We start from the raw sequence: 19,603 nt of genomic DNA, 5'->3' as shown, positions 1-19,603 counted from the left end.
GTTGGTCATTTTTCTTTGTTTTTTTCATTTGGAGTGATTCTTCTACTACAGTAGTTGACTTATCCACCCTCCCAGCCCATCCCCAATCATTTGGGTCTGACCCGCTGCAATGCATGGGCATGTCACTAATCTTTGGGAAAATCAACATGAAGTTTTATGCAAGAAAAAATTTGAGTATTTCGTATACTAAGTTCCTCATGTCTTAAGCTCACCGTCTTTTCATTGCTTATAATAAACACATCAAATGTTTATCGTATTGTGAACATACCATATGTACAAGAGCATTTACAGGGAACAATCTATTCCAACTGGTTTTGCAGTTCTTCAATTGTGAAAGAAAACCAGAGTGCAGAATCAATGAGTAGTATCTATTAAATAACAAAACAAATGCTTTTCTAGATGTAATGTACAAAAAGGTTATACCAATGTTGCAAGATGTTCGTCAAGGATACACAGCTTTTACGTCCACCTTTTCTGAGTACTGGAATTTCTTGATGAAGATGTTGCCTGTGTTACTCTGACCTTTCCTGTGCTTGTAGACACTGCAAAAAGAAAATTAGTGAACAGTTTGCAATAGCACTTACATTTGTGGTAATTCCCTTGGAACTTTTTGAACTTATTATCCCTTACTGTACTAGTTGAACTTGAAGTACTATCAGACATTGATCATTTTATCAAGCAAAATTAACACTTGAAGTACTGCTAGTCCATACATTTTCTCTCACAAAATAGCAGCTAGTTTTTGGGCCCTGGCTACTTTGGTCATCTGTATAGCTAATAAATCATTAGAATGCTTATGATCAGAGTTTACATTTCTGAGGACACTCTGGGAAACCGATAAATTTTGGACAAAATTTGAAACCAAAATTTGAATTTGAATTCTGGGGTTCCGTTAAACATCCACCAAAAACCGAGTGAAATGGTTGAAATTTCGAGGCTGCGATAACCACATGTTAGAAAACAAAAATCGTCGGATTTAGCGAAAAGCTACAGGTATTAGTGTTGGACTTAATTTTGGTTCTATAAATGGGGGAAAATATAGCAAAAATTATTAGAAAATTGAGAAAAAAAATGAAGAGGTGAGGAAAAGTGCTTGGTCGAGCTCAGGAGGTAAGTGCATGCTGTGGAGTTGGGGATTAACCACGGAGGAATCTTTCACATGCATTACATAATTGGGCTTGTTGAGCCCTAGCTTCACAGGGCTTTTGGCCCATTAAGAGACTTTCTTAGATACTTCCTCCAGTCATAAATATTTGAAACTTAGGACACAATTTGATTAAACTTTTTAAATTGCGACCATCAATTTTACATTATAATGTCTATAAAACCTAATAAGTTTAATCTACAACTACCATTTTTGTTGATTCAAAACTAAGCATTTGAGAAATAATTGATGGTAGGAATATTAGAAGTTAGGATAAGTACTTCAAATTCTTTCTATCGATAATGTAAACCCTGCTTATGATTATTCTTCGCAGCAAATTTACTTGTCAGTGGGATCCGTTAAAATTACATTTCTCTTCTTGAGTATATCAGTATAACATGCTTTAAGTTATGTGTGCAGCTTTTTTTTCCCTGGAGGGCACATGCTTTTCAAGAAATTCACAGTTAGAAAGAAAGTAAGGCTTGCTAAGTGAACTTACTTGGAGATCTAGGAGGAGGTGGATCTCTTAGTTTAGGCCACAAGGTAGGCGATTGTGGTGTTTTTGGTGTAGTTGTCCTCGATGCTCGAGTGGCCACCTTATGCCTGTTTGGAAAAGAACATGTGCTTACATATGTTAATATCGATGCTACAGTGCCAGAAACATAAAAGTGTACAAGAAATAGGCAAGATTAAGTGTCATATAAGTAACATATCTAACTCCCATTAATTCTTTTAGGATCATACAGATTTCTCACATACTTTCATCCCCTTGACCCGACATAGTTTGATTGGTAGATTACTTCTCATCAGTTAGTTGTTATCAATTTACTGCAGAACAAAAGGTACTTACAACCGATCTTTTGGAGTGCTTGGTGCCATGTGTTGCTCTTTCTGAGTGCCAGAGATTCTATCCTGATCTGGCAAGGAGGTAAGCTCAACCACACTGCTCATAGAACAATCAGTTTCTGCACCCATGGAAAGACCGCTGTCCGATATGTCGCTTAGCCTCCCCTCTGAATCATCATAGCCAAAGCAAGGAAGCTCAGGGTCAACAGAATTATGTCCCATCTCACTCATGGAGAGCTTAGAGAGACCCATAATCTCCCTTGACTGCTGGATATCATCGACAGATTGCATGGAACCAGCTTCAGAATGTCTGTCACTGATGTCAGAGAAGTTGTCAACATCCGACCCTGCTCTACTGCCAACGATCTTTATCCTTCCACCAGATGCTGTTCTTCGGTGCTGGATTTTGCTTCCTAGTGATGATATGCCTGGGGAGGATGACGAATGTTTTAACAATGAATCAGCACGTTTAGCTGTCGCCCTTGGAGTATTATGACTCTGTAGTTGTAGTCGGCTGATTTCTTCATCCTTCTTTGCAATTTTATCTTTCAGCAGTGAGAGCTGCAGGTTGAAAATTTATTAGAGTAAGCAATTGCCTTTCCTTTTATTAACACTCAGAATAGCATCTGATGAGAATAACTGTTATTTCATCTCATGCTGATGTAAAATTTTGCGTAAACCATATCTCTTTGCACAAAATAAGGGTAAACTGCACCTCAGGTATGAGAACAAGTATAAAACATATATAAATATCAGAGGCAGGTAAATCCTTATTTAGTGCCATCCTCAAACGAGAGTAATAACACTGTCAGCAAAAGGCAAATGCAAATTGTCACCTGCTCCTTGAATTCTTTGATATCTTTTCCCTCTTTATTCGCCTTTGCAGCACCTAGTTCCACTCCAGACACTCTTTCAGCAAACTTCAAAGTACTTAAAGTCTCTGCATAAGATGAGACATCTGGATTGACCTGCACGAACATCAGCGTCTTTGCATGGCCACCTACACATGAAAACGTTTAGGTTAAACAAAATATGTAAAACAATGTTATACAATTGATTGGCAAAGGTAAGTACGCCATGAATTGTGCAGTACTCGTGTAAGCTTAAATATGTAAAACAATGTTATACAATCGATTAGCAAAGGTAAGCACCCAAAGAATTTTGCAGGACTTGTGTAAGCTTGCTGTTCCGGTACGGTACATGAGCATTCTTTTGTGACAAAGAAAATATGACATCTCCGAGAGCAGACAAAGATTTGTTGATGTGTTGTGCTTCCTTTAGTCTATCTCCTGTAGCAGCAGAGCGATCAACCCTCTCACTTCCAGCAAGATCAACAAGATGTAGCGCACCACGCAAAGTAACTCCGGTTTTTAGATCTACACCTTGAATGTGCATAGTAACTACACTGAAAGATTACTCAAAATAAGCTTATATATTTATATTTGATTAGAAGCAGAAAAGAAATGGTATCAGAAACATGAAACAAAAAAAATTACCTGTGAGACCTGCTGCTTCTTTCATTCAATGCTGTCGCGCCTACAGATCTGATCTCAAGTCCTGTTCTCATTAGTTCAATAACATCTGAACTTGAGTTGACAGGATGCATTGTTGCATCAGGAACAGCAAGCCCATTGGGTTGGCTGGCATTCAAAATCCCAAGTGTGCGCAAGTTAAAGAAAAATAAGGAATCACTTTCTTGTGGAGGTTTAAAGGTGTCTCATTACAAGATGGACATATATCTAGATTTTATTTAATTGTGGTAAAATGGTGACCAACTATGTTTCACGTTTCTACGAACTGAATCAACTGACAGTCCATAGCTAGGCAGTGGATACAGTTGTGCTGGGGTTGTTAACCAAATCAAAAAACCTGGTGATTTGATGTTGACTACATCAACAGAGAAATTAAGGATAAATCTACACTTTGCCTCTGTTTCATCCATATCTACAACACGTCATTCATTGTCACCGAGACAATAGTGATGTATTGCAGACAATGTATGAAACTCAGTTGCATGAAATGTAAATGTGTTGCCCTGGAAATTCATGTGCATAAAACTTTCCAGTGAATTCACAAACTACTTGTGCAAAATTGTCAATAAATAATAATATTTATCACTTTAAAGCCTGTGATCCAAAAGGATATTTCTTCTCTGAACCACTGTTGCCGAGGAGATCATGGATTTGTTCATTGTATATTTCAATCATCTGAACACTAACTTTATACATCACCGTGTCTCTTCTACTCCGTGAGATATGGAATAGGTCATTCAGAGCTCTGTAGTTAACACCCCAATCCTTCTCGGTTGCATTTTCAGGTCCAGTCTAAGATATTTGTAAAAATGGCATGGCAAGAACATTAATAATGTCAATAGTACTTCTCAATGACATAAATTAGATCAATATTCTTATGCTGAGAGCATCATACCATTGTGTATGTTTTCCCTGATCCAGTTTGACCATACGCAAAAATACAAACATTATAGCCATCAAGAACTGATCTAATTAGTGGTTGAATTTCCTTGAATACCTCATCTAGCCAGAAAATGAATATACAAATGAACATAAACTGTATGTTAGCACTGCAAAATTTCGGTACTTTCTCTGGACAATTAGTATAATCAACACTAAAGCACAACAAATTTCACTTAAGTGTCGCTTTTATTCTTACCTTGACTAGCAGAGGGGCCAAGAACTTTGTTGAATTTGAACAACTTATGTCCTTCCTTTCCTCGTTTTGCAGGATTTGCTAAAATTAGTTCACCATTATCACCAACATATTCAATTGTAGTAGATGTCTGATCCTCTCCAGGAAGAAAAGGCCTTATCCGGCAATGGACTCTGATATTTCCTGATAAATAAGCATATAATATAAGAAGTTGATAGTTAAGGATATCAGCATATAAATGAGCAATACTGTTTGCTTTGCAACCTTTTAGCTCCTGAACCTCATTGAATAATTTTCTGTTTTCTTCAAGAGTAGCATGATAATTTTCAGCAGCATTTGTCAATACCTTAAGGCTTTGTCCTGCAGAGTTGTAAATGATATGAAAGTTATAAAATGATAACTACAGTATGTCTATTCCATGTGGACTAAAATAACTTATTTCATTTATTCTCACCGAGGTCACAAATTTCTTCAGACCATCTTTTCTGGCAGTGTAGGATTTCATGCCTGATGGAAACAGAAGACAACCTCAAATCCTGGTAAGGGACAATTTTAAGCTTAAATTGATGACTTCACAAACTCTTAAAAGAAATATAGTGGGAAAAAGTGATATGGCCAATCAATACCTGAATATTCTGTATTTGTAGACCAATAAATTGGTTCAGCCTGATTTCCTTTTGCTCCCAAGTTTGGCTTCTTGATTCTAACAATTCCTCAAGATCTCTTACTCTTGTTTTAGAGTCTTCTAGCATGAGCTCCATTTCCTTTATCCTTTGTTCTAATTTATTATTTGCCTGAAAAGCCCTAGTCTCCAATTCTTGAATATGTGTCTGATGTGAGCTTCTTTCTATTGCAAGCTCTTGCTTAAGTTGTGATACTATATATTCAATGCTCTCCTTGTCCATCAAAAGCTGAAGTACCTCTTTCTTCTTAGAATCTAACAGAATGCGGGTCCCTTCATATGAGGATTTCATAGCTTCCAGTTCTATATTTAATTTCATAATTGTATCATTACTATCTTCTTTCTCCTTCATCAACTTAATGATTTCATTCCTGTACTTAGCTGAATTAGCTACATCTTTATCTGTCAGTTGATGTTTATCTTCAACCCTGCCATTATTTAAACTAACCATGTTTTCCTTCTCCCTCATCATCCAAACCATTTCTTCCTTCTCCTTCATCAATCTAATTATATCTTCCTTGTCCTTCAACAATTTTGCCATGTCTTCTTTATCCTTTGTTAATCTAGTTACATCTTCTTCCTTGTCCTTCACCAACAATACTACATCTTTCTCGGCTAATCGTTTTTTATCTTCAGTTTTGTCTTTCTCCATCTGCGGAAAAAAAAACGACTTATTATTAGCACACAGCAAATGGGTCAATAGAGACAACTGCAAGTTCAGGATGCAGCTTCTCAAATATAAGCTTCATCATACAAAGAGGCTTAATATAAGCAGTACGCTGAACAGGAGAACCTAAACCTGTAGTAGCTTTGACCTGAAGCTCTATAGACAATGATGCCTCAATGTTGATGCACCGGTCTCTTTCAGAATACACCTCATATCTTCACACAGACAAGAGGGATCTTAAAATGGTGGATTCTCATTGATGACGCCTTTTTGGGTTACTGGCCTACTGGGTATAGCATGCAAGTGGTGACCTAGCAGAGCAGGCTATTACCAGGTCACCACAGAAGCTAGTACATCGATTATTTTCTTCCAAACCGAAACTCATGTACCAGCTCCTTTAACAACTATTCAGGTGGATGGTTAAATAAAGCTAGACCTTAAGAAAAAAGATACTTACAGATTCATGCAGTAAGGGGTCTTTCCTGGTATGGATAATTTTGTTGTATGGATCTTTTTCCTACTTAATGCAAAGATGGAGAAAATCTTTCTCAACTTCTAAACAGGTGCTACTTTGTGAGGATTGAAGAACTGATGCAGAATTTGACAGCAAGTGCATTATTTGAAAGAATTTAACTGTTTTCTTCTTATGTGTTGGCTTTATTATTTCAGTTCTTTTTGTTGCCTGAGTGTTTGCTCTCTTTGTGAGTATTATAATAAGTGGCTGTAGCTTCTTTGAAGCAAAAGCCAGAATTTATTCCGTTATCTAAAAATAATAATAGCTATAGCTTGTGTAAACTATATGCAAAGATGGTGATAGAAAGAGGTATCTATTTTACATGAGAAGTAAACAAACCTTCATCTGGTGCACTGCATGATCTGGAGAAACCTGAAAACAATCAACAAAACATACAAGGCAATTTACCATTTAAATTCAAAGTTTCAATAATAACTTGGAATCCATAGTAAGATCACAATCATTGAACTTTACATGTGCTTTTCCATTTGTTGCATTTGAGTTTACATGTGTTTGGTCACTTGTTCCACTTGCAAGTGCCTCTAGCAGTCTTATCCTTGATTTGTATTTCTCTTCACGTGCTTTCATAAGGTTATTTTGCTGCATACAGGCAACTATTACAACAGGAATGATCTGAGAAATAAGCAGGAAAAAGTAGCCCTTACATTTCTTATATGCTCTGCCTGAGTAGAAATACGCCGCTCAATCTCCAGTATGACCTTTCTCAACAGGCAAGCAAGATGCTGTGCAAAGAATATTATATTCAACAGGATGAAAGGGGATAAACAACAAAAATATCAAAATTTTGAAGCATGAAAGGAACAAACTAACTGCATTGCTTTTGAGTAGCCTACATAAGGAATTTCTCCAATCTTCGTCTCAACAAGCTCATCAAGGATCACATTCACAACACTCAAAAGTGACTGAGTAGGGGCATTCTGCAAAATTATTGTCATGAAACAGATAATAAAGATCATTGATTTTGCAAGAAAATATTTTTATTTCGCAAATAATTCTCGCAAAAAAAAATCTTATGCGAAACTTACATCCAAGCTGGTGGATTTCATCATCTCAGAAATTTTAGAACTGGGCAGATCAGAATAGCGTCCTTGTCTGAGTTGGAAGACATCATGAAAACTGTGTCCCGCATGGCGTGATATAGAAGATAATGTGGTCTGAGATAAAGGAGAAGATGGTTCTACAATAGAAAGAAAATGCATCATATCTTAAGATCTCACATCATACAAACCACTAATTGTGTGGATCTACAGTGCAAGTTAGCAGCAGAAGTACATTTTGACCGTTGAAATTTGAGTTCTTCAATATTATTAATGAGCAGTAAAAGAATAGAACGGTTCTGCAAAGTTTTCTATGTAGTCCTCGTTGTGTTATTCATAATCCATAAAAATAAGGTTTACCCAAAGCGCTGAACATACAGATAATAAGATTTCACCTGACATAGCGGGATTTTTGGGGATCTTTCGTCTTCCTTCAGAATTTTGTGTGCCCGGATCATTCTCCTTTCTGGGAAATTCCATGCTTTGCATCATGACCTTTTCTGGAAGGCTACAGCTCAAGCCTCCCACATCATGGGATACAAACTGATCCCTTAGTGCAAGAAGACAGGTAACAACGGATGATACTGGGCCCTGGATGATTGCCAATCATGACAATAAAAAAATCGAACGAGAATGGGAAGATAGATCTTAATCATATTGCAGAACGAGCTGGAAACACAAACAGAGTCGCATGGCAACGTTCTATACACGACAACAGTTGTAGTATGGTCAGAGCATCCAAAATCATTAATCCATGGAACTCCAATACGACAACTCACTAAGACATTGCAGAGGTTGTTCAGCTCTCATAAACGGAATCATTGAACAACAAACGATTCAACTTGCAATTTAATTTACAGACTAATTATCATCAATGTATGACCAAATTCAACTTCAAATAGCAACATGAAAGAAATTATTAAGCTGTGAAAAAAAAGGAATTGTGAACCCCCTATCTCTTTTTTTTCCTGACAAATTGCAGGCTATCGCAAACCAAATTCAGTATGGGCTACCTGTTTGTCCAAGTAGAAACAGACAATGGTTGATGCATCATTTGGCCAATCAACAAGCCGAAAATTCACAATTCACAGCCCTCTCAACCACCTACGCCGAAAGCAAACTGCGATCTCCTTGGACGGGAAGCTCTACCGCACAGCAATCAATTTCACGTCGCTATCTACGCGAGAATGGATAATCCAAAACAACTAACAATCTGATTCTCTGATGCAACGCGGAGGAAGGCAGGCTTACCGTGTCGAGGTCGGAGGGGGAGAAGCCGGGGAGGCCCATCCGCTCCACGGCCGCGAGGAATCTCCCGACATCGCCCTCCCCCGCCGCCGCCGCCGCCGCGGCGGAGCCCGTGCCCTGAAACAGCAGCAACAGCCAGCGACGATCACAACCCCAGAGAGAGGGAAAGAGAGAGAGACGCGCGATGGGGGGAAGGGGGTGTTGAGGAGGCCTACCTCGTCGGAGGCGGCGGCGGGGTCGCACCCGAGCCTGCGGAGCGCGGCGCAGAGCAGCGCCCCGTCCGCGAGCGCCGCCCTGAGGTCGTCCTCCGACGCGTGCGGCGGCGGGAGCGGCTGCCCTCCTCCTCCTCCTCCGCATCCCCGCAGCAGCGCGCGCAGCCACGCGACCGCCTCGGCCCGCCTCCGATCGGCGGCGGCGGAGGACATGGCGAGCGATGGAGGCAGGCGGGGGACACGATCGAACAGTTGGTGATGAGGCGTTTGACCCCCGAGGAGGCGGCGGCGGCGAGGAGGAGAGGAGCTAAGGCTAAGCGCGAGCGCGAGTCGAGGAGGAGGAGAGCGCGCGCGGGAGAAGACGTGGGCGAGTGGGCGAGCGTGATGACGCCTCTGCTTCTGCTTCAGCATCGCAGGGGAGTTGGTTGAAATCGGTGGCGTTTGACAAGACTAGTCTTTTTGGAATTTTTTTTAATTCTTTTTCCTATTATATACTCCTACAGTATTCTTTTTGGAGTAATAAGGAGGCAGTTTCAGCGTTGGTATAAGAAAATCTTCAGTAAATTTCGTAGAAAATCCGATAGTTTAAAATCCTATAGTTCTATGAAGTTTAATCTAGATCTTGTAAATCTGGAGTAAACCTCATACAACATATAGTATCAAGGTGTATATTGTGGAGGTCGGATTTCATAGTGTGCAGAAAACCCTGGATATTGTAACCATAAGATTTTGTAAAACCATACCTCTCAACCAACCTGAATCAATATTTTTTAGTAGACAAAAAACAATAATTAACTTAGATGACTATAATTTTCTATATGATGGATTAGACGCATCATAAATTTTAAAAGTACTTTAGAACTCATATACTATCTGGCAAATCAAAGAAAAATCGGTTGTGAAAATATAAGACCATAATAATATATGTGTTAAATCTTTGTGATTTTGTGCAACCTGAATTATAATACTATATAGAGTTTGCTGAAATTTACTAAGAATGTAAATACAAAGCTTTAAAAAAGACTAATTTATGAATATAAACTATCAAAACTCTAGCTGTGATATACAACAGTAGGAGACCCGATCTCCTATTGTCTTTCGTAAAAGAAGAAAAAAAAAAAGGTTTGCCGGTGAACAACGGGTGACATATACTCGAAACTTTCGAAAGGTTAAAACAATTAGGTAAAGCATGTGCACGCTCTAAATAAGGCTATGCATTCACTCTAGTTCGTCATATCCCCAATTGCTAACATAAACACTATATAAACCTAAACATAGAAAATTCGATCGTTATTAGTTATAAATACTCGTGATTGCGTGCTCATCATTTGCTTACGAGGGCAACATTTAACTAGGATTATTAGCTATAATAAACCTTTTCTAAAAAAGATGAGACATGTTGCTACAAAATGACATACTATCCTATCTATGGCCAGCACGAAACTTTTCACTTCCCCCACCATCCGAACCAAACCCAACTCCACTTGATTGAATCACAAAGGGGTTGAAAAAAAAAACCACCGAAAGCAGAGGCCTGGATGGTGCAGGCCACTTAACAAACTATCGCAAGTTTTCGATAAAAAACTTTCAAATATAACTATAGCATAATTGAAGTGTAATTACATTTTAATAACTACTATCTAACTACAATTGAATTCAACAATGGTTTAGTTAGATAGTACCGAATTCTAAGCATGACATGTGTGAAAAAAATTGTTATATCAATTTTTTTTCGTACATAAATTGTTACAAATATGAAAGTTTTGAGAGAAAAAAATAAACTTGTGAAAGTTTTCTAGCAAATTCGAAAAAAAAAGCACCAGAGGCTTGTACGGCCGGGCGGCGCTGAAACCGACAGAGATTGACACCGGCCGCAACCGCCTCCGCCGCTAGTTCGCCGGCGGTGACGCACAGGCGACGGCGACTCGCCGCCATCGTTGTGTGGCCGATCTGAGGACAGCGTGCTCGAATTCGGACTCTTTTTTTCTTTTTTTTTTTTCTGAAACTGTCCGGTTCTTCAGAGTAGTACACGTACGTCCAGGCTTGTACCAACAGGTACTACAAAATTTCTTGGTTAGATACGTTGCAGATTCGTACTCCCATGGTTGGATTGACATATCTAAGATGCAGAGATTAACATTTTTGTTTATCTAAAAGGAGATGTTCTTAGGTTAACAGAAATGAAATATTAGATGCAGTTATCCTCCCAATATCATCCAGAGATTAGTTATATATGCATTAGATTATCGGTCGGATCCATCGCTGTATAGGCTCTCGAGTGTACGATTGGCACGTCACGGGGACGAATATTATTCATTTTGTAATACTCTCAGCTGTCTAATCGTGATGATTAGTTCAACTAAATTGATCATGAACCAATTGTGGCGGCCATTATTAATACTCTGCATATCATAGTCTCAGAGCAATTAGAACGGGAAAGAGTGCGAAAGAGAAAGGAGATTAAGATGGAGCTAATACTAATACTACTCTAATTATCTTAGTGAGACGTGGATTAGTGGCCATCACGTATGTATTCACGCTACGGCACGGGTGACGGATGCGACCAAAATTTTCCTTTCCATTTTTTAATTTTTGTCTGCCGCCCTCTGCTTGACGTCGCCGCACGTTTATCACGTACGGTTCAGACTTCAGGCATCAAAGTTCAGAGTTCAGTTATGCATAAAGCAGTTCAGTTAACCGCTACAACTAGTTAAATGGATGTTCTTTTGTCGTAGTTAAATAATTTGTGATAATTGTTGGAGGATACAAATAAATCAAATGGATTTAGAATGGGTTTATCAGTATTCATATGTAGAAAGTTCTTTTAAAAATCAGAATTGCTATATCTTTGTCGACAGTTTTTTTTCCTAAAAATCTGTCACTGTTCTATTTGACGCTAAGATTCGGTTTTGTATGTCCTGTGGCTGCATGGAATTGGACTCCAATGTCTGATCATTAACGTGTTCACACCATAAAACCCTTATGTTACTCTTTTTACCCGTATTTAACGTGAAGTTTGCTCACATAATATCGTATGATCCCACGCGTACTAATTACATCGTACTTACACTATAATTACATATGTAATTTTAGTGTATTTACGATGTAAGTCTAGAAATTACATATGTAATTTTAGTGTATTTACGATAAGTCTGAAATCTACTTGAGCCCATTTGAACCCACATGATCTTTATATTGTCCACGTGGCCCGTTTGTTTTTTTTATTTTGTTTGTGTATATTAATGTCATCCATTGGATGTTGATCTAAAGGATAAGAAATCTGCATGATAGGAAGTTAAAAAATCTATCACATGATGTATAGGCAGTCCCTTTAAAAATTGCTCCGTTTAGAAGCTTGAAAAATCGCATCATTTCATGGGCAGATCTGGCTTTAATTCGTTTGATGGACTGTGTGCTACCAATTGCTGTTAAGTTAGCTTGGCAGTTGGCAGTGCTGTGGTATGTAACATGCATGTATACAGTGAAGTTTTTTTAATTCAAAAAGAGGAATATTGATAAAGTATGTACCTTTCCTGTCAAAATCGACGCCCTATTTCAAAAAGGATGGGTAGAGAAAATCAGCACAGCTATAATTCACATCAGGGGGGAAAAATGCAATCTTTAGATGGACACAGACTTGCATGATTGTAGGAAGATGGAGAATGACTGGGCTTATTCTTAACCTTTTTCCGTATATACATGGGCCAAACAAATGAGGCCTACTGATCAGGACAAACATTGGTATTTGGCCCGTGACAGAGCCCATTGGCCATTACAGATACTACTGGACTTAATTATCATGTTGCTTAATATTGTGAAGGGAAAATGTGTCAGAGAAATACAGTAATCCCCACTTTTCTATTTCCTTCTCATGGGCCAACCTTTGTGAGGTCTAATTGGCACATAAAAGGGCTCATTTTTAGAGTCTTATCATTTTTCTCAAAAGTATATGGCTGGGAATCAGATCAGACATGCGTGCCATCAAATTGTCCGCATGAAACACACCCCGAGTCCTCCACTATCTGCAAAACTGCATGTTTTTGGCCCATGAAGGAGCTCCATTGGCCATTACAGTTTACCGATACTACTACTGTACATAACTTCACGTTGCTTAATTTGTGAAGGGAAAATGTGTCAGAGAAAAAAATATTTTATGCTTCTACTCCCTCCTTTTCATTTATAAGTCGTTAAACTTGATCAAAATTAACTAGAAAAAAAAGTTAAACGACTTATAATATGAAATGGAGGGAGTATATGTTTAATATTCCTTTCTATTTTCTAAAATATTTTAATCTGATCTTTTTAGGTTAATTTGCATTTCACCTTTCTATTTTTCTTGTCAGGTCCAATCCCAACGAGGTTTCTTAACAAGCCCAACACAGGGATTTGGCCCATGATAAAATTGGCCCATTTTTAGAGCCCTTCTCATATTCTTTCTTCAAAGTATATATGGTTTGGCGTCAGATCAGACATGCAATCAAATTGTCCAACTGAAATACCTCTACACTATTTGCTAAATTTACAAGAGTAAGTTAAGACTTTGCCAGTTGCAAGCCAGACACCCCCACACTAAAAAGATTGTCTGCCATTCATCAACTTCCTCACCGGCGACGAAACTTCTGACAGTGCAAAAACAACTGCAACTTGCTGAACATTGCAAATTTGCAATGATCAAAACCACAAACCTCGTAAATACTTTACAGAAAGCGCACAGATATTTCACTGCATAAAGTCTTAATTATTTCAGAGCTAGCACAGATCCTTCCCTACAAGAATTGCTACTACATATATATACAGTATTCAGTCACTTGATTCATCAACTTGCATCTCATTTTGCAGAAAGAATAGAGGAAAGAGAAGGCAATGACAAGGACACCAGTTGCGAGTGCAATGCAAATCGTAACACCAATTAGGCCATAAGCATGCATGCTCTCAAAAGCAAAGTTAAAGCAAAGATACACCAGAGATTCAAAAGCTCAAAAAAGAACCCCAACTTATTCAGTATTGAATTCAGCAGCTGATGCCTGTCCGAAAACCGGCAGGATCATGTCTGCAGTTAAGCATATTCTATCACCCGTGTGACCCATCACCTGGTTAAAGGAGAGGCAGGGATTAGTGAGAAAATTAACAAGACTATCTCCCACTCATGGATCACAGTTTGTGATAAGCGTGTTGATCACCAAGGCCTAATGGCATGATTAATTAGTGATTGTGTGCGCTTTCACCTTTGTGAAAATGAATTAATTAAGCACAATGGAATGGAGGAGAAATTGGGGGTCAGTGCAGTGTAGTTTAGCTAGTGGAGGATGGTAATTAATCAATTGTTTGATGGTGAGATTTGCAAAGCTTGATGTTTGGGACATGTACCTAATGTGGCTTTTGGAAACTGACTGACCATTCATCATGATCATGGTACATTGTCTCTAGCTGCTGAAGACCTGAAACTACTGTTCAAGTGGTAGAAAAATTAAGGGAACTTCAGAAAAAAATCATCTCTGCTTGTAGTGGCTGGTGACAGGTGAAATTTTGTTTTTATCTGAGGTGATATGATTGTTAAAAGTGGAGAAGTTAGTGCTTAAGTCCAGTGATTGAACTGATTGACTCACAGGAAATTGGACTCAGACTTTCAGAGCACCTCCAACGTGTTGATTCAGCAAAAATCCCATACTGATCCCACAAAATTATCGTTTAAACCTAAATTTAGCACCTAGGGATAAAGTAGGGAAAATTGCCAAAGTTTGGAAGTCTGCCGTTTTTCTCCGATTGGGCCGGTCTTACCGCCGTGTGTGGGCCGGTCAGACCGCCGGTTGAGGGCCGGTCAGACCGGCGATGTGTGGCCGGTCTGACCGGCAGAGTCCGAGTTCGGTACCGTTTCGCCGGGTCTTGAAGTTTTCTTGCTCGGGAAGGCATGTTTCGGGTTTTTTTTGGATTCTACCTCGAGTTAGACATGGAGGAGGGCATGTAGAGGGTAAGACTAACCCCTATATAAGGGACATGGCCGGTTCATTGTAAAAAATTAATCTATAATCAATCAATCGAATCGTTTTTCATATTGCTTTTAGTTTTCTCTTAGTTTATCCATCTTTGTCGATTTGCGCTGTAAATCGTCCGCCGCCGCTGTGAGAGTGCGACACCTCTTTGTAGGTTTGTCCTGAAAACCTCCCGTTTTGCCCACGAGACGGGTAGTTATCTAGAATCAGCTCCACTAGCCGGTTTAGTTATCAAAACCCATCTTGGTTTAGCTTTTGCTAGATCGAGGTGGTTGGCGACTCTAGGATCACCGCAAGGCGTTTAGGTGCTGCGATCGTGCTTATCAACTTGTTACAAAAAGTTGCCAACAATTATATCCTTCATGTTGACGTCGCATAATTATAGTAGAGATTATGCAGAAAAAATAATCAAGCATGCATCAATGTGTTCATCTCACATGTGACATGTTAACAAGCTCATCAATGGACAATTTTCTTGGTGCTGTGCTACTTGATCCAGTTAATCCTAATTTTTTTTCTCAAAAATGCAAGAGCCATGTGTTTTATTTCATTAGGAAGAAAAAGAAAGAGTATATACGATAGAGTGAAAGGAAGAAAAAGCCTCGCCGAAGCGATGCACAACAACTCCCAGAGGAGCTAGACTCCTAAGTGGGAAGCGACCGGGTCAAGAGTTCACGGAGAGCTCTTGCCCATGGAGAGTTTATGGAGGGTTAATCCTAATCTTTTCCTCATTCCTAATTACTTGATTGAATCAATCACCAATCTTTTCTAGAACATTCGATCAGCAGAGGGCTCGATCTAACGGATAACAGGATAACAAAGCAAGAAACACAAACACACTCACACTCTGATCGACAGAACAAAAGGATCCTGGCTGGCCGGCCGGCTACTTTTTTTCTTTGTTTCTCTGCCTTTAATGGAGTGCAGATTAATCTCTGCAATCCACGGATGCAACAAAGCAAGAACACTAAGCTAGAAGGACCAAGAGTGCCACATATCTCTTCAGAAAAAAAGAGTGGTGTGCAAAAGAGGATTTGCCCCCCAAGAAATAATTGCATCGATGAACATAATTGCAGTGTGTGTGGATTGTGGAGCCGGCATTATTTGGACAGAAGCAAACAAAAATTTCAGCAATAATTCAGTGATCACCAACGGACAAACAAACAGGACAATGTGTTGTACATTTTGAGCTTCGAATTGTACTTAGGTGTTTCATTTCGATTAACACGTCGGCGCACAAATCATCAGAACCTGGATGAATCATATGAATGCTGTACGCACGATTGAAATTATAAACTCAAGATGAATCATGCATGAGTTCAAATGCTAGCTGTAATCCTGTAACATGCACGGTAGTATTCATTTGCTGTATAATTAAAGTCCAAATCAATCAGACCCCCCAACGGCGTTAAATATCAAGAACTTCGCAATCAAATCAAGGACAAGTTAGTTTAATTTCCATCCATAAACAAGCTCTTCTACACCTTCCAGCTCGCTGTCTTCGACTTCGAGATCTCAACATTAAACCACTCAATTTTCTTCAAACTTGTACATGTGGAGCTCGATGAGCCATCAAGCATTTTTCCCATCGATCTCAAAGCATCAAATAATATCGTAGCATTTTTGATTGGCTGCAATTGTCTACGTAACTCACATCATCAACAGCCGGGGCCGGTAGGGAGGAGAGTTATGGTATTATAATTATTATTAGCTCTCTAATTCACTGCAGGGAAAGCGATTTGTTGAGACAACCATGGAGTTTTTTTGCAGCCTCAAGAATTGGAGGGTCACTTTCTCATGAACAATGGACACTTGTTGGGTTTGTGTGGTTTGAGACTGTGCCTTCACCCAATGGCATCACTTTTTTCTGATTTAACCATGCAAATGTGCATTCTTGTGTAGTACCCTCTCCCTGCTTAAACCCTAAGAAACTCTCCTTTTGTATGGTTTATTAGAAAAGACTGATTACTGCCTTGATAAATAAAAAAAATTCCAGTTCAACTTATATTTCTCTTGCTTTCCTTAAATCATAGAAAGCTATATATCAAACAAATATCAAATTAAGAGAGAAATCTTATACTGCCTCAGTTCTCGAATAATTGACACCAACACTTTTCAATTTTAAACTTTAACTGCTTAATTTTTTTAAAAGCTTATAAATACGTAAACCATATTACCGAAGTTTGTATTGTCGTAAATATAGCCATACAACTCATTTGATATAATATAAGATAAATTTTATAGTTCTTGAGGAGATATCACTTTTTCTATTATAAAATTGGTATCTCATGGTACCTAAGTAATAGGAGGTACCAAATTTTACACTAAATTTTTGGTACCTCATGGTATGTCCTCAAGGGCTATAAAATTGCTCTATTATATAATCACTTAGAATTAATTTTTGATTAAAGCAAAATAGCCGTAGTCAACAATGAAAAATATTCAAGAAGGTAGCGAGTAATACTACGAAGTTGTATGGTGCAAGGCTGGTCAAAATAATAAACACATTTGACCATGGACTAGTTTTTTTTCCCCAAAAATAATCCAGCTTCGCAAGCTTTATGTTACTTAGAAAAAAGGAGCACTGTATAAATATAGTTATGGAAGACCAAGGAATAGCTAGTGCCATCATTTTAGCCCATTTTATCGAGTGGGATGGCCAACCAAAGGGAAAATGACGCATTCTCTAGCTTTACCTAAAAACACCTTTGGTCTAATAAAGCCATAACACTATCAAAGGGGTCTTAATATATGTGAGGTTTGAATCAATCTAACCAAAATTCCCCAATGAATCAAAGACGTGTTAACGTGTGTTTCACATACTATATATACAGTACACAGACGCGTAAAATCAACTAAAGGAAGAGGGAAATTACAAGGAGAGCTCGGAATATATGTGCATATGTGTCGTGAACCTCATGGTTTTCATGTCCTAATTGTTGCATAAGCTTGGTTATTTCTTTTAGTGTAAACATGTGGATATTTGATTTCTCAACCTTGAGGGATCTCCATATAGCTAACTATTTTGGTCAGTTAATTTATGGAAATTAATACAAATACTAATTAATATACTATACAATTTGATATGTCCATAAGTTATGCCAACTCCAAATTAGTGATTACTAGTTTGTTAGAGAAGGGATGTAACTAGGCAAAACTTTCGAATAAACTTGAAGGAAATTCTTTTGCACCCATGTGCCATGTGGTGTGTAAACCCATGTGGTGCGTAAATATTAATAACTATTTACAAATAAACACCCTTTTTCACTAATTTACAGGGATTTTTTTCTCATTAAAATTAATTTGGTGATTGGGTAGTGCTAATGCACCCAAACGTTAATATATAATCAACTAATGAAAGTGTATGGATAAATTAGAAATTGTACCTTTAATCTGAAAGTGTTTTCTTCTAAGTGCTCTATGGCGTACACCATGAAAACTTTTCAGCATTATGTGCAACAAGCGTCCTCCCCTAAGTAAATGTTAATGTTCAATAATTGCATTCCTGTGTAGGGTTTGCATGCTTTAGCAGGTTATTGGGTTGTTTGAGCCCACGTAGCTGACAAACGTGGAAAAGGTTAAAAACATGGTGGAAACACTTTTTTTTTATTTGCTTTTGATCCTAATAATTTGGTTTGTTGTCAGGTTGACAACAGTAACTACATTTAACACATATAGATGATACGTATGTTTAACACATATATTTGACGCATATGTTTACTTTTTTAAAAAAATGGTTACCGTGTTACATATCAATTGTAACTGAACATTATATGATCGAAAGATCTAACTAGAAGAGTTCAAATACTTAATTTGTTCAGCAAAACAGAGAGCATCTTGTGTTTATTGGCCTTGCTGTAGAAGTCTAGGATTGTGCTTGATAAAACATGATGGATATTGACCGAGAAAAACACTATAATACTTTTTTTCTTAGAGGATAACTACACTATATTGTAGTGAGTAACTGAATCAGAAACTGACTATTTAGATCAAAACACCAAATATAAAACCATAAAATGAGTTTGTATACACATCATATAACTTGCAATGTATTCACCACAATGTCATATATTAATTTATACTGGCCTAGGTACTATAGCATATATATATCAGTATGTACAATATAATCGTCTATACCATTTTAATATGAACTTGTGTACATGTACTACTAGATTTATGTAGTTGAGTTGATTTATTCGTAATATGTAGTGTAGCCTTCATATACGACATAAAAGTTTGTGTATATATTTTTAAGATTTTCTTCAATTTTTTTTTGAAAAATTATTTTTATGTGGTACTCCTATGAATTAAAGATGGATCACATACACAAAATGTAGATACATTAGAAAAATAATTTTGTGTAGCATATGAAAGATGATTTACATAAAAGAACTCAACGCTAGAGTTTTCTATAATTAGCCTATGAAACATAAATTATATATTTTTTAAAAAATTAATACATGCAAATTGAAAAATCCACACACACTTCATGTGATGTATGGAGACTATGTAAAAATTTTATATATTTTTTATACTTCTAGTAGGTAAATTAATTGTCAACCCTCTATATCTTGA

General features: G+C 37.9%; 1 protein-coding gene across 1 annotated transcript; it reads right to left on the bottom strand.

The window, feature by feature from the left end:
* Positions 1–86: 86 nt before the first annotated feature.
* LOC127777178 (kinesin-like protein KIN-14M) lies at positions 87–9,478 on the bottom strand. Its single transcript, XM_052303718.1, has 20 exons — positions 9,042–9,478; positions 8,830–8,943; positions 7,974–8,169; positions 7,567–7,718; positions 7,375–7,458; positions 7,186–7,263; positions 6,995–7,120; positions 6,860–6,892; positions 5,284–5,991; positions 5,112–5,193; positions 4,922–5,017; positions 4,661–4,840; positions 4,418–4,524; positions 4,136–4,314; positions 3,487–3,651; positions 3,142–3,395; positions 2,827–2,990; positions 1,995–2,551; positions 1,644–1,747; positions 87–542 (listed from the first exon to the last, which is right to left on the bottom strand). Exons 1-20 carry the CDS (start codon positions 9,447–9,449, stop codon positions 460–462), a joined length of 3,870 nt encoding a protein of 1,289 aa, XP_052159678.1. The 5' UTR covers positions 9,450–9,478; the 3' UTR covers positions 87–459.
* Between the last annotated feature and the right edge of the window lie 10,125 nt (positions 9,479–19,603).

This window comes from Oryza glaberrima, chromosome 6 (assembly GCF_000147395.1).
Source record: "Oryza glaberrima chromosome 6, OglaRS2, whole genome shotgun sequence".
In the NCBI taxonomy this organism is placed as follows: Eukaryota; Viridiplantae; Streptophyta; class Magnoliopsida; order Poales; family Poaceae; genus Oryza; species Oryza glaberrima.
This window is presented reverse-complemented; position numbering and strand designations above follow the sequence as displayed.